A 15,817-nucleotide genomic window follows, 5' to 3' on the forward strand; every position below is an offset into this window, starting at 1 on the left:
AAATTGTGGGGAGCGCGCACAGAATCTCTCGGCGGTAGACGAGTGCACGAGAAGACGTGACGTTCCTCACGTGCACCCAAGAAACTATGACGCCGCTCCTGTTGCCCTCGCGCCTCCGCCGCGATCTCGTCAGAAAAAGTCGCTCGTGCAGATACCGGGTACCGGGTCTGTCGGGGGGGGGGGGATATATTTATTAGACGAAAACGGAAAAAAAACGGGGAAAGGTCAGCCAAACGGGACGTCGGCTTGCTATTCCAGAAATAAGAAATAATAATAAATAAATAAAAAGAAAAGATAAGAATTAAAGAAAGAAAGAAATAGGAAGGAATAAGAAATAAATAAATAAAGAAAGAAAATTAAGTAGGAAAAAACGAAAAACTACCAGATGATGAAAGAAGGATGAGGTAGATTAAAGACAAAGATGATAAAAAAAGATTACTAACAAACGGTGAAAGAATGATGAGATGAATCACAGAAGATGACTTTAAAAAGAAAGCATGAGGTTAATGCGTTGAAGGTGAGAGTGGGGCACAGAAGAAGAATGAGATTTCACGACTGAGTTCACAGGCTGTTCATCAGACCTGAGTCTCTCAAGAAAGTCAGAACTGCTTTGGTCACAGACTGCTGTGTGTGATTTCGTACTGGGCCGAGCAGAGTGGCCAGAGAAAAGTCCGTGCACCGCAGCTCGAGTAGGCGTCGTCTCAGCGTGGCTCTGTCGAATCTGTGACAGTCGAGGGGAAGGTGTGGCACATCAGCTTCAACAGCGCAAGTGGGGCATTTGGGCGACTGGAGAAGACCCATTTTACAGAGAAGTAGAGGTGTCCTGGCGACATTAAGGCGTAGTCGGTGTAGAATGGACGCTTCTTGACGCGAGCAGTGGTGTGTGGCAACGAAATCCATCGACGGGTCGATAGACCGGAGATGGTCGTTCAGTCGGACAGCGTCCTCTTGAAACTGCCGAGTGCCGTTATAACGGAGTCGCTGTGTCTGTAACCGACACGATGAGGCTGAAAGTGGTAGGAGACAGTTATTGAAGGTGCCGTCCCCATGTGCCCGACGTGCTAAGGCGTCAGCGCGGGTGTTTCCGTGCAGGCCGGTCTGTCTGGGTACCCATTGGAAACACAGGCTATGACCAAAGGATAGAAATCGGTTGTATATTGCGACTATCATGGTGTCTAGGCCGCCGATTGTTCTGGAACAATAATTTGCTAGAACTTCTAGCACCACCTTACTGTCCGTGAACACAACCCAAGCGCCTGGCGGCGCCTCGGACTCTGTAGATGACGTTTCGTAGGGGAGCTTGTGCGCCACTTCAAGGCTTTCATTTGGCATATAAAAGGCTGCAGTAGATCCGCCTTGAGACACTGATCCGTCAGTGTACACAGGGAGTCGTTGAGAGTACGCTAAGTTAAGGTGCTCCAGTGTAAGTTGGTGAGCAACAACGGGAGGTACAGAGTTTTTCTTCAGAAGACCAGGAATGTGATCACATACAGGAGGCCTGCGAAGAGTCCACATCGGCGGGGCATAGGAAAGCACTGATGGCGTGGTGGGGAGGTGTCTGTCGGGTTAACTGTTTGCAACTACCATATTCATGCTTTTTGTGACTCCTTGTGGAAAGCGTTCGCTGATAGCCTTTATATGTGCATAGAGTGCTTAAAATACAGTAGTGCAGTAAATTGTTGTACCAAAATTTTGTGGCTACGTGCTCCAGGGCGCACCGAAATCGCACGTTAGCATGCTCCACGGAAGTGTGTATTTGGATGCCCCACATTGAAGCAAGCCACAAACACTGGGTGTGACTAACCCGTTGCTGTAGTGGTCAGCGAACAAGTATATGCACTCAGTTTTGGAAGCACTGCGCAAACATAGTTAGATGTTTCAGAACCGCGTTCATCGGACGCCATTAGCATTGGAGGACGGTTACGTAAAATTTTAATCGGCAAAATGACATCGTGCGTTATTCTGACTAACTAAATATGACTTCATGCTTTAAGCGTGTCATCTATGCATTGGAGATTAGAAACAGGCCCTAATGATGCCCATTTCATCATGAACCCGTACGGTTGTATAAGTTGTGGGAACTGGAGTACTTCTAGACGCAGAAATTTAGCGTAGTTCTAATTTTGTTCTTTGTTTCTCAACATATATTTTTGTCGAATATGCAGAGGAAGGTAAACCAGCGACATCAGTGTCTGTATACACAAACAAAAAAGTCTCATCAAAAAGTATTTGGCAAGCTTTCTGCGCGACCTACGTCGGGCCAGTACCTGAATAGACCAGTATTTTGTAATCACGTGTTGTTATTTTAGCTTAATCACGCATGGAGCACGTTTGCTCAGACGGTTCATATGCACTCGTCCATGAGTAGGATGAATGAGAATGCTAATACGAATCATAGGCTGTATGAGAATGCTCATATAGCTCATACATGCTCACATGCGATACGTACTCTTTTCTCGTAGACACTCGCAATGATGATACAAGAACCAGCGTAAAGTGCTATCGGTAATAACATACGATTTTCGAAACGTTTATCTTCCTGTTTCATATCTTAGAATGTATAGCAGTGAACAAGTATAGCACGTCGCTCAGCCTGCGAGTGAGGCGCACGGAGGAGTGGCATGGGGATGGTGTCCGGAAACCTCCCGTTGCGGCAGCGTTTTTACAATAAAATTGCGTTGCAGTGGGACCTTATTTAGCCGAAATATTTTTCGTGTATGGTTTCCATGTACCATTCACGAAATACGAGTGGTTTTTATACAGCTTGAATACCCTTTCCATGCTCCTTCAAAGGAGCATTAAAGTGGTGCCTAACATGGTCAAAAACTGCTGTCATATAGCGTACAGCAGTATGTGAAAAGCGTTTCCACAAAATATTTCTGCCCAAGGTTGTTTCACCGCGGCGCAATATACTGTATTCGCAAAATCGCTGCCGCGGTGACAGGGCGGGGCGCTCCAACTGCAGACCACGCCCACACTACTGTGACGTTTGTGGTAGAGAGCTCCCTCATTCCTTAGTTGGAAAAACCGTCTGCTACGAACATTCCGAGCTGTCTCTTGTTGACTTCTATTCTTTACATGATTTATATCACGTTTTCTAAAACACAAAGCATATATGCAGCCTGACAAATTAAAAAATGGCGAAGCAGCTTGCGAGGTGGTGAAGATGATGCATAACATAAAACCCCGAGACTAGAGAACGAAATGACACGAAATCACAGACACAACAAGAAGACTTCGTGTTGTGTCTGTCCTTTCGTGTTCCCTAGTCTCAGGGTTTTACATTACGCATGACAAAAGAAGATTGCGATCACAAGAGTAATACAGGGTGTTTCATTTAACTCGAACCCCACCTTAAAAAATAACGGCTCATTGCATCACAATGAAACCAACTGCATAGTATTACTAGTAGCCTAAAGTGTTTCAGAGGATTTTTTTACCGCAATGAACTAATTAATTAGTGGAAATTAATTTTAAACGTTCTAGTTACGAGGATTACAACGAATATGTCAATTGTGAAGTTGTAGGCGCTGCTATGAGAAAACGAATCCAGTGGCTTGCAACACTCTAGCTCTAACGACTGGTTTTTCCTCGGGTCTGCAGAAATGTGCCCTGACTTCTGAAAATTGGATGGAACATGTTCACGTCACGCCAAAAGAGCGCTCGATCGCAGCGCCCTCCAACGTCCACTTCACTAAAAAGGAGATATGCGATCCATTCCACCTACCATCCTTGCATGGTGCCGTATCTCCTAAACGGTCAGAAGTCTGAGTGACGATGAAAACACGGTGCTATGTCTTTTTATTGTTTGTTTGATTCCCTCCTGTTTTTTTTTTCTTCCGTGATGCAACTGAAAGTACGGGACACGGAATGTTCTTTCAACCGAAGCACCTTGATTCTTTGTCCACTTTCGTCTCCGTACACGCACTCCTTGCTGGGTGCTCTGCGGGTCAAATAATGCCCTATTCCAACGAAGAAAGAGCTGACATGGTGCTTGCCCTACGTGCTGCACAGAGCAATAAGAAAAAGGCAGTGAAGATTTTTCAGATATGGCATCCCGGCAGGAGACCAAGCCCTGCGACGATTGTTCGTCAGTACGAGACGCTAAAAGAATTTGTCAAGTTTTCCCGAAAGCGTCGTAGGTCATCGACACCTTGAGACAATGTTCGAACCACTATCATGGCGTTCTTTGAGGCACACCGTCTAGCCAGCATCCGCGAGGCACTTTGTTCTATCTTAAAATTAGTTGTCATTAAAATAAGTTACACCAAAAAGAGGCAATTACTTTTATCTTGCTCTTTTCTGTTTTCTCTGTGCAGCACTTAGGGGAAGCATCATACGCGCTGGCTCTTCGCTGGGATAAAACATTGCTTGTGCCACAAAGCATTTTACAGAGAGTGGTTGTAAAATGAGTAAATGCTCAAACGTTAAAAGAGCGGCTGAACAAATGCCACCTGCGACAGCTTTTCCTTGTGTTTTCTGGTTTGCTTGTTTGTTTTTTTTCTGTTTGTAAACACATGCTACAGGGTCAAGGCGCTTCTGTGGAAAGATAACCTTCCCTGTCGCATACTTTGAGTTGCTTCACGGCGAAGGAATGAAAAAAGAGGAGGAAATCAAACAAACAATAAAAAGACAAAGCGCCGCGTTGTCATGGTCAGCGTGCCTTCTGATAGTGTAGCAGATACGGCACCATGCAAGGGAGATAGATAAGAGTGTAGGTGCAATGAATCGCATATCTCCTTGTTCGTCAAGTGGACATGAGAGGGCTCTGCGATGGCGTGCCCCAAGCAGCACAATGTACTGAAAGTCGAGTGCAATAGGAGTGGACGGGTAGGTGAAAGCCCTTGAACATACCTGTGCAACTAAAGAACACTGATACGACATATACCGTCCACCCCTATTGCGCTCGACTTTCAGTACATTGTGCTGCTTGGGCCTCTTTTGACGTGACGGAAAGATGCTCCGTCCAAGTTTCGGAAGTTCGGGCCCATTTCTGCAGACTCGGGAAAAAACGAGCTGTTAGAGGTAGAGTGACAGTGAGAGCTAGAGAGCTTGCGAAGCAGGGAGAGGAGACAATGCTTTCTTTATCTAGGAGGTGTTGCCCTGAGTATCACAAGAAGTCACGTGACTGCCTCTTTCTGGCTTCGCTGCGGGTCCGGGCTGTCGCTTAAACTATCAAATTAAAAATGGGAAGGGCACACATACCTCACGTATCCGTATTGACACGCGCAGCCCGGTTTGCAGTACTGGAAGCAGCTGCCGTTCGGAGGAGGCTGGTTGCAGACCGGATCGCACACGCAATCACTGTATTCTTCGTTAGGCCCACAGTTTCCTTCATCTCCCCAAGACGGTGACGCTTGGACTATAAAAAGATTTTGGTGTTCCGTTAGCATGGAAACACAACCTCCGAGGTTTTATCTGACAAACTACGTACTACTTAGAACAATGTAGTTAATTATGCTTAATGGGCTACGCGTCGATGCAACTTAGCACAAAGAACTCAGGTGGTCAACTCGATCAAACAGGATCAGCATCCCTTGTATTATTGTGTCCGCCTTCGTGGGTATGCCTGCTGTGTTGCATCGCTCTGATGACATTTCCTTGCTTAGTTTTATGTACTATTTTAGGTACCCTCACTGTCACTCACCTCACCTCACTCATACAACACTGTCACCAAACGGCGTATGAGAGTGTGTTTTGAAGTGCATCGAAAAACGCAAGCTTTCGTCCATGTATGGCTAATTCTATCAAATCAAAACTTGTTAAAAACACTAAAAGTGATATAGCCGAATTTTTAACTTTAATCTTATCACAGTCCTTCTTGTCCGGCGAAATCTCATCTCTCTGGTTATTTGGGAAGGTCATTCGAATATTTAAATCCGGAAACAAGGAGGACCCATACACCAATTTCTCTCACTAGTAAGTTTCACCTTGTAAGTTTCTGGAACACATAATCGTCCCCCATCTCACTGTTTTCCCTTCAAGGTAATATTTTATTATTTCCTTATCAACATGGTTTCACGCGCGACTATTGATGTGAGACACAGCAGGCAGGCATAACTAACAACATTCTCTCTAGCACAGACTTGAAATTCCAGGTGGATGCCATGTTCATCAACTTGGCCACAGCTTTAGACCGTGTTTCCCACGACTACATACGTATTTCATTTACGGTATATTTACGGTGCGAAATAGTTATCCCAAACTGCTCGCGGTTCTTCGAAAAAGTGAATTTTTAGTTTCACTGACATTCCGTCTTGTGGCCCGCAAACCCTTTGTCGACGGCACATTCGTGGTCTAGGGCAGTGTTTCCCAAAGTGTGGTCCGCGGACACCTGGGGGTCCGCGAGAGTGTCCGTGGGGGTCCGCGACCGTATCTCACATTCCAGTGAGGATTTTCGTCCCCACAAACACGCGCTCGTACATGCTGCCCGATTTCCAAACACCCAGAACTTCCAAAATTGCTACAAGCATGCTTCAACAGCTAGCTTCTAATTTCTGATAGAAAAGTCCTGCAATGCACGTTTGTCCGCGTCATACACATACAAACAAGAAGAAGAAACCAGTCCGGAATCGTTTCTGAAGCTGTATCGAAAGCACGCAGCAGCTGACGAGGTTGCTGGTTATGCACTGCCTGTGACGGTGTGTGTGTGTGTGGGGGGGGGGGGGGGGTCCGTGAATTGGTTCTCATCGCTTCCGGGGGTCCGTCACCGCCAAAAGTTTGGGAAACACTGGTCTAGGGTGCTCCGGCTTGACATGATATTTGGCTTGGTTTCTTCCGCCGAGCCCACCGGTTTCTTCTGCTGCACAGATTGAGATTGGGATAATGGTATAACAGCTCACTATTAGGGAGCCGGTATATATCTGTGACTTCACGGAACCCACGATGAACGTGAGTTTTGCTTCCTTCGATTGCAAAGCATTTGCTAGACGTCCTGGTGTGTTTCGTGTTCTGTGCTGCGTGCCGAGAATGCGTGAGCGTTTTGCTCCAGTCTGCAACAACACTTCAGCATGCAGTTTCAAACTTTCAAACCACAAATTTCCGAAAGACGAGAAAAAAAAGCTATTGACTGCAACAATCGGTTACAGCTTTGACTGGGCGCCACCTTCGAAAGCAGCGATTTGTTGCGTTCGTTTCGCCTATATGAATATTACGGAAGTAATGCGCAACTTGTTGTTTCACACCAAGCCGGAGATATCTCGACCGGGACGCTGTGCCAACCTTATCTGCAGCTGGACATTGCAGAGGAAAAACAAGCTAACAGAAGGTGGTAAGTCGCGTAATGTTAGACAAGTCATGCGGTACAAATGCCATCACATAGAATGAAACGAAAAATACGCTGTTTCAGTTACTGCTTCATCTTCTAGAGATTCGACCCCAGCGAGCGTATTTTCATGTTTTATTTTCAATACTGGTTTATTTGTTTAATGATTTCGCAGGCATTCTGGCACCACCGAAAAGTTTCCGCTCCACGTCTCAACAATCACCTTGTGGGTTTTAAGCTGTAGGGCACTGTCACCCTCGCTGCCAGACGCCCCTTCAAAGTTCATCTGCTTTTGCTAACGGAACATTGACACCTGCACCTGGTACTGAGACATTTGATTTTCTGATGAATCAAGTGCATTGCGTCACTTGTGCTCGACTTCTTTTCTTCGTATAACCTTGTTGTTGCTCGCTACCTTAGAGCAACCATGCCTAAGGTGTTTGTGCTTATTCCAGTGATTTCAGATTGTACATTTAAACAGTATATGATATGCACGGCAGCACATCTTTAGTATTTTGAACACGGTAAAAATTTAAATATTGGTTCTGTTGTATTTTGGTCACAAGTAAGGTTTTCTTCCAGAGTTTTTAAGGTTTTCTTCTTTTTTTTAGTTTCGGGTAAGGCAAATCTAAATCTTCCAACTGGTATGTTTCGGTCACAAATTATGTTTTTCGAGACGTTTCAGGAATACATTCAAGCAGCATCATGTGCGTAACAGTACATTCCTTTTCTCAGGTTTAAGTAAGGCAAATCTGTCAGCTGTTTAGTTCTGGCAATGCAACAGAAGCTTGTATTGCATTACTTGACAGGAGGTGGTGTTGCATTCAAGTGGTGTCATGTGTACAACAACTTGTTTTATGCCCTTCTGTAGCTGCTGCACTAATATTGTGAGTACAGAGACACTCCTGCAGAACATATCGGAGCATCTTGTGTCCTATTGTTCGTATGACCTGCAGCAGTATATTGATACTATTCAGTGGCTTGAGCTAACATTCACATTCTAACTTCCAGATAAACCTGTCATGCAGATGCCTTATTCCTGGGTATGTTTAGTTCAAGATTCTACCAAAATAATCCATCCGGAGTATTATTTCTCCACTGCAGTGACATTACTATCACAACACACCCCACAGTGCATGTCTCAGGTTCATGCACAATGCATCAAACTTATTGTCAAGTGCAGGCCAGCTGGTATACAGTTATAACATGAAACCAGCGACACAGAGGTCGTATAGTCATGCCTTTTCCTCCGAGCCTCAGGTTTCATGGTGTTATTCTCACATGCAGCTCATTTTGCCTGTGCTGGGCAGCATGAGGAAAAGGACATATTATTGTATTCTATCACAGGACACCGGACATAAATGATATACAGCATTCTACATTATGTAATGTAACATTTGTTCATGTTTGTTGGATGTCAGGATGTACCGTTGCTGTATAGCATTTATGGCTTGTGTGCTGTGACTGGAAACAATGGTATCTTTTTCTGCTACAACCGGTAAAGGTTTAGATATATTGTGTCATACCGTAAACCAGTATGGGAAATGGCAGTTTGAAAGACTGGGGAAGACTCATTCTAACGGGGGAAATGGTCTACGGTGAAATTTTTTGCAGTGTGTGCTGTGCCACATGATGCACTGCAGGACCACCATAGTATGGTAACGCTCTGAATACATGTTTGCTCAAAGAATGAACGTGTGCATTTCTTGTACTAACTTCTCCTTGTGCAAAGTCGTAGAATTTTTTTTTCGGCCAATGGGAAGGGAGAGGACATCATTCTGGACTCTTGCTGACCTACTATGTGTTGCGTGTGAAGGCCACTTTGAAGAGTGTAGGTGGTACAAGATGTATTCCCACATTCTTGGCAATGTTGACTAGTAACCATAATAAAGTAGAGAGTATATCTGTTGCTTCCCAAACGGAACAAAACTCCCCGTGGTGTTCCTGGGGATATCCTTTCCCAGAAATTCGGATCTCCCTGGGAGACAGACATTTTTCTGACAGACGTCCCCCACATCTCCGAGTGGCCGCGGCTCGGACTTCCCACAAACATGCGTCGTTTGTCCTCACAGGAAGTTACGCGGCTATGCCCGGACGTTGCACGGACTTACTTGCGTACGTGCTTAGGGCCATGTTTTTTGCTCATTATTATTGATACTGTTTATTGAGCTGCTGCGTAAGTAGACAGATTCCGACTACGCGTTTTTTTTCCTGTAATTTTCTTTCAGCTTCGGCCACTGCATCTTTCATTCTCAGTTGCTCCTCTTTGTTTCTTTCTAGTATTTCTGTTACGAAGAATGAGCATGAAGTTTTAAAAAGCAAACAAGCTGTTTGAACCATGAACTTAGAAAGGCAGTGGCTTACCTCTCAAAAAACGAAAACATATACTCTATATTGCGTATCGCGCGAGCTTCCACAAATTTGAGAGTAACGTTTGCCTCCGAGTCAAATTAAAGGGTGAGGTGTATAATTTTAATGCGATTGCGTACACCGATAACACTGGACTGAAGAAGTGCTTGGCGTATTAACTCACTACAACGATAACGTCTGTGTTTCTTACTGCTTTTCATTTCAGGCATTTACCTGGTTCAGCGAAAGTCGAACTCACGACGCGACACACCTTGCCATGTTTCTCCCTCTCCTTTGATAATGCTCCCTGCAACATCCCATCAGGAAACCTACTCAGAATTCTTCAAACAGCCGTTACGGCACATCCTGCAGATGTACAGTTGTGGTCGTCCATTTATGTAGCTCCCAGAGATGTCAATCGGATACCCATTTCAGGGCATGGACGTTGGGATCTATTTCGAACGTTCGCAGGAGATAGTGTTCTGTCTTGGTTCATACGTGTTGTTCTTGGTTCATATTTTTAGCATGGCAAATTACGTAGAGGTATATCTGTCTCAACATACAGGTGCCAAAACTGTTTTTTGTGTCTAAAAATGATATGACAAATAGTTGAACAGCACTAATCATGTGCCGCCTTCGATGGCATGTCTACGACATGCCGAAGTGATTAACGTGCAGCATAGATATCTGCAATGCTGAAGATGACTGTGAACCTTCTATGGATACTTGTTTCAAGAAAAGCAATGTGCGATTTGCGAACAGCGCCTTGCTGTACCTTCATTATTCAACATAAAAAAATATATAAAGTTTCAGGAAGGAAACGTGATGAAGCTCCATACCAAAAACCCTAAGACGAGGGATAGGGAGGAACATACATAATGTCTCAACATCGTGTGTGTGTCCCTTCTTGTATCCTCTCTTGTGGTCTCGCCATCATGTATACGATTACCAGCTCGCTCACTATTGAACCTTTCTTTGAACACCAGAGGTCATCTTCATGAACTGGATGGCAACCAACATGTTGTCAATAAAAAGAATAATGGAAAGGGCTCAGTATGATCTTTAGGTTCTGCGTGGTCATTTCTTTCTGACAAATGTATACTTAGAATTTCAGGACAGTCCCTGCAGTGGTAGTATACTTGTGTTGCCACCACAGAGTCGAACCGAAACGTTTATCAGTTCAGGTTTTTACGTTCGACAATAAGGGTTGAGTTCCGGTTCAGCTCCAGAAGGCAACTATAATGGTTCAAACCGGTTCTTTCCAAACGGTTCGGTTCACGAACCGGTTGAGAGGCCACGGGTGCGAATGAAGCACAACAGGCAGGTTGAAGCAAACTTCCGTTTGTGTGGTACAGTGCTTGAAATGTACAGGAAGGCGTCAATGGTCGTTCAGGATTTTGAAAGACTTTGTGCGATATCAAAGACAAGATTAGTAGTGGTTACAAGAGGAGCATAGCCATGAATTACCGCCTTGGGTTGACTGTCCCCGCACGTAGCTCATGTCGCGGGGGTTAACTCACCCACCGGGTTGTTCGCAGAATCTCGCCAGGAACATCTCGCCAGTCAACCAAGCCAGCTACCTTGCCCTGAGTCGTTTAAGTGATAGAAATAATTCATCACCAGTCGGAGTCGCGAATACACGTTAATCACCAAAACGACGCTTCATGGTAGTTGGATTGCAATGGGGCGATCCTGAGCTCGGCGTCTCTATGTAAAAGGCGCGTTATTGTGTCAGCACTGACCGCCGCCGTGCTACCATGTCGCGTTAGAGTGAAGTGTCTATGGAATACAAAGACAAAGCAAGTACAAACAGAGGGTTCGACTAATTTTCGACCCATTGCCGATTTTTAAATGCGATATCAATATGGTTGTTTTTGCTTCTTTTATTACAAATCCACAAAGAAACCCAGCTTGGCATGTTCTTTTCATTCTGACCAGCATGAGGGTGGCTGGCGCTTTACTTTCTAATACCCTAGTCACGCGGCAAACTTAATGCATTAAACGAAATGACAGTAACTTTACCTCCTAATCTCGAATGACACCGTTCTCTCCCCTGATTTGTTGAAAACAGTAGGCGTACGCCTTTTCTGTTACAATTATGTCCTGCATAATTAAGACAGATAAGGTTGTGAGAAAAACTTGTGACAAAAAAGATACATACAGGGTGAGTGCAGCAAAACGTGACCCGCATTTTTACATGTAACTCGTTGTCTACTTACCCGAGGAACATCCTGTGGCGTACGATGGCGTATTTATACGTGCGAAAGCTACAAAAAAATTCTGGAAGCCATACTGAGCGTAAAAAAAATAAAGAGAGCGCTAAAACATGGGCTTCCATGCATTAGAATAGGGTGGTCATCACAGTGAATGGTAGTGCATTTTGGTCTCAGGAGAGTTATGTGCAGGCACCGCTAGGGGTACTGCCGATGAGCATCCATGTGGGACATTGTTTCGATTTATGCACCGATAGCTCTCCTAGCGGTACACAACTCTCCTACGTCCACCATGTTGCCCTATTCTGATGCACGGTGGCCGACGTTTTCGTTGCTCCGTTTATTTTTTTAGCCGAGTATGACTTCCACACTTTTTCTGCAGATTTCGCACGCATAAATGCGCCATCGTGCGCCACCGGAAGTTCGTTAGTTAGGTAGACAACAAGCTATGAGCCTAAATGCGGGTTATGTTTTTCTGCACACACCCTGTAGATTCATGTGTATGTCTTAGACATTAGTAGTCCTAACAGTTTTCAGTTACTATCTTTGTTGTTGTTACTTCGTGACTCGAGAAAATCCAGATCATTGTTGCAGCCTTGCAGGGCACGACTTTTTCGGCAAGCAAAAGGAAGTCTACGAAGCTAATAAATGAAGAAAAAAGAGGAAAAATCGTTCTTACGTTCATGCACAACATGCAAAGTTCCGCACTTAATTCCGTGTGAACCGTTATTTGAACCGGTAACCGGTATTTTTTACCGGTTTAGTTCCGGTTCAGCTCCAAGATGGCGTCGACTCTTTTGGTTCGGTTCAGTTCCGGTTCGGCCAAAAATAACGGTTAATAATGGTTTTCGGTTCGTGTTCAGGTTCGGTTCGACTCTCTGGTTGCCACCCTCGATGCCCACTGTGTGCGGTCGGTCACCTGTAATCTGCTAGCATGCACATGGCTAAAATAAATTATATTTTTGTTTGAATACAGTTGGTATAGCACATTGTTGTTGTTTTTTTACAACTTCTTTGGGAAATATAACTATACAAATTCTCTATCCTGCAAGTCTCTTGTCAGCTCTACAGAGCAACTTCAAATTTCACTAAGAGACACGGGTGAAACCTAGCCAAAGTAGTGTGGAAGGTTCATATTGGTCATAGAGAGATTCTATTATTATTATTAGGACATAGGTCAGGCTTAGATCCTGGTTGGTAGCAACGCAATAAATGATTATTAAAAAGTGGTGCAGGAGGTGAGCAACATACTAAATACACTAGCTCACTCTCAGGGATTGTCTGGTGTTATACTTTGTAAGTAACATTCATACGCTGCAGTGCTCTTTTTCCTTTGTCCCTTGTAACCTAGCAATATTAGGTCTTCGGCATCACCAGTTTTAGTTGCTGAGCATGCAGTATCATATTTGTTTCTCTGGACAAGCAAGCCCGGGCTTCTCCATTTTGATAAGGGTCTTTCAGCTTCGACAGGACATTTGTAGACAAAAAAAAAAAAAAAAAACATTTGGATGTTGTGTATTTTGATACGAAGTGCACCGTTCAACGCAGAGGCCAGCATCAACCATTTCCACCAAGGTTATTAGGTTTGTGACGAAGTATGAATACCTTTTCTCACTTAAAAATTTAGCGGCAAACTTGCGCGGCAAAGTGTGGCAAAGAGAGACAGTTTCTCTCTTTTTTTTTTACAGTGACAGCAATTTTAGGCAGATGTTCAAAAAAAATTATGGTATGGGAAGTGCTGCCTGGTTCAACATGTGGAGCAGACATATAATAATTGGGGGTTTACGTCGCGAGACAACTGAGTATGGAATACAGAGCACAGTGTAATGTTCCTTATTCTGGCAATGTTAGCATGGTTCAAGAACTGGGAAATGTGGCACTGCCCTTGATAACACCTGTTGGACCCAGCAAGCAAGATACATATGCCTGTAGCGATCACCGCATCTTCAGCACACGAATCATCACCATCAACTCCTCCAGCGCACCTGCCCCGCGGCGCTAGGTTTCGTTTTCGAAACCTTGCAAATTCGTAGGTTTAATTGACTGCATCGCCATTCCCTGTCATTAAACCGCCATGCATCGTAGAGCTCACTCGTCTCTTTCATAGCCTCTACAACTGGTGACCCGAGACGTTCGACCTTCACCACCTGCGCTGTTCTCTCGCCTGCCGTCAACGCCATGGCCTGCACGGGTGACCACCCCGCTCCACCGGCTACGACCCCCGCTCCAGCGATCGAAGCATCCCTCTCCCCGCTGCGCCTCCCGCCATTTTCGGTTTCCGACCCGCAGCGATAGTTCGCCCAGGTTGAAATTCTTTTCGCCGGCCGTCGCATCACTTCGCAGCTCTCGAAGTCCGGGTACATCCTCGCCCACCTGCCGCTCGAGGCCGCGGCGGAGGTCCGCGATCTCATCATTCGGCCTCTCGCTGAACACCCGTACGATACCTTACGCGACGAGCTCAAACGACGCACGGCTCTGTCCTCGGAAAATCGCATTCGACAGCTCCTTACATCAGAAGAGGTTGGCGACCGCCGCGCCACTCAGCTCTTATGTCGGATGCGTGAGCTCGCCGGTAACCCCACCGCCGAAGACACCCTCCTCCACGAGCTTTTCCTGCAGCGACTGCCTCACAACATCAGAATGATCCTCGCCTCGACCGAGCATGCCTCCCTCGACGATCAAGCGAAGATGGCAGATTGCATTTTGGACCTCGCAGGTCACCCGGTACCGGGCGCTGTTCCGAATCTCGCCCCGACTACCGCCGCATCTTCTGCCGATCCCACTATCGCCATGCTAACGGCCTCTCTCCACCAACTCCAGAGCACTGTTGCCGTTTTGGCGGAACGTGGGGCTGCTACCCAACCTCCCCGAGGTCCCGGCCGCAACGCTTTTCGTCGGCGGCGTACTCCATCCCGCAGACGCCCACGCTCGCCTTCGCCCGCGTTCTGCTGCTACCATCACACCTTCGGTGACTCGGCCCGCAACTGCCAGCCCCCTTGTTCCTGGTCGGAATACGACACCCCCACCCTGTAGCGGCTGGCACGGCTCGGGGAAGTAGCAGCCGCCTCTTTTTCGTCACCGACCACACCTCCGGTTGTTGATTCCTCGTCGACACTGGAGCCGCAGTCAGCATCCTTCCCCCCACCTCCGCTTAGAAGAGGCACCGCAGAGCCGACTATACCCTTCAGGCGGTCAACAAGTCCAAGATTGCCACCTACGGCCATAGATCCGCCACGTTGAACCTTGGGGCTGCGTCGCGCCTTCCGATGGATTTTCGCCGTGGTGGAGTTTCCTTACGCAATCCTAGGGGCCGACTTTCTTACGCATTTCGACCTGATCGTGGACATGCGTCGCTCCGTTTGGTAGACAATACCACTTCCCTACACGTCCGCGGTGTTCCCTCATCGGACGTCGCAACTTTGCACACCCTGAGACTTCCCGATCCCCGCGTATACGCCAAACTGCTCCGGGAGTTTGAATGAATCACGAGGCCGACTCATTCTGACTGTCCACCCAAGCATGCCGTCACTCACCACATAATGACCCGCGACCCTCCCGTGAACGCTCGTCCTCGACGCCTTGCTCCTAAACGCCTCCGCATCGCCAAGCACGAATTCGACCATATGCTGCAGCTCGGTATCATCCGCCTCTCGTCAAGTCGTTCGGCATCTGCTCTGCATATGGTCCCGAAGCCTACACCCGGTGATTGGCGCCCCTGTGGCCTTAAGCCTCGCCACGTTACCTGACAGTTACCCCCTGCCTCATATTCAGGATTTTAAGGCCCATCTTCACGGTGCTCGTTTCTTCTCGAAGGTCGACTTGGTGAAAGCGTATCATCAGATACCAGTCCATCCGCCGGACATCCCAAAAACGGCCATTACGACGCCATTTGGCCTTTTCGAATACGTCCATATATCGTTCGGCCTCCGGAACGCCGCGCAAACGTTTCAACGGTTCGTCGACCAAGTTCTGCGTGCCCTGGACTTCGCTT

General features: G+C 46.4%; 1 protein-coding gene across 1 annotated transcript; it reads left to right on the forward strand.

Moving 5' to 3' along the window:
* The first annotated feature begins 14,004 nt into the window (after window positions 1-14,004).
* Window positions 14,005-14,859, forward strand: LOC135373151 (uncharacterized). The gene is made up of 2 exons (XM_064606408.1): window positions 14,005-14,100; window positions 14,170-14,859. The coding sequence occupies exons 1-2, from the start codon at window positions 14,005-14,007 to the stop codon at window positions 14,857-14,859; spliced, it is 786 nt and encodes a 261-aa protein (XP_064462478.1).
* Window positions 14,860-15,817: the final 958 nt, after the last annotated feature.

The sequence above is a fragment of the Ornithodoros turicata genome, unplaced genomic scaffold (assembly GCF_037126465.1).
Source record: "Ornithodoros turicata isolate Travis unplaced genomic scaffold, ASM3712646v1 Chromosome21, whole genome shotgun sequence".
In the NCBI taxonomy this organism is placed as follows: domain Eukaryota; kingdom Metazoa; phylum Arthropoda; class Arachnida; order Ixodida; family Argasidae; genus Ornithodoros; species Ornithodoros turicata.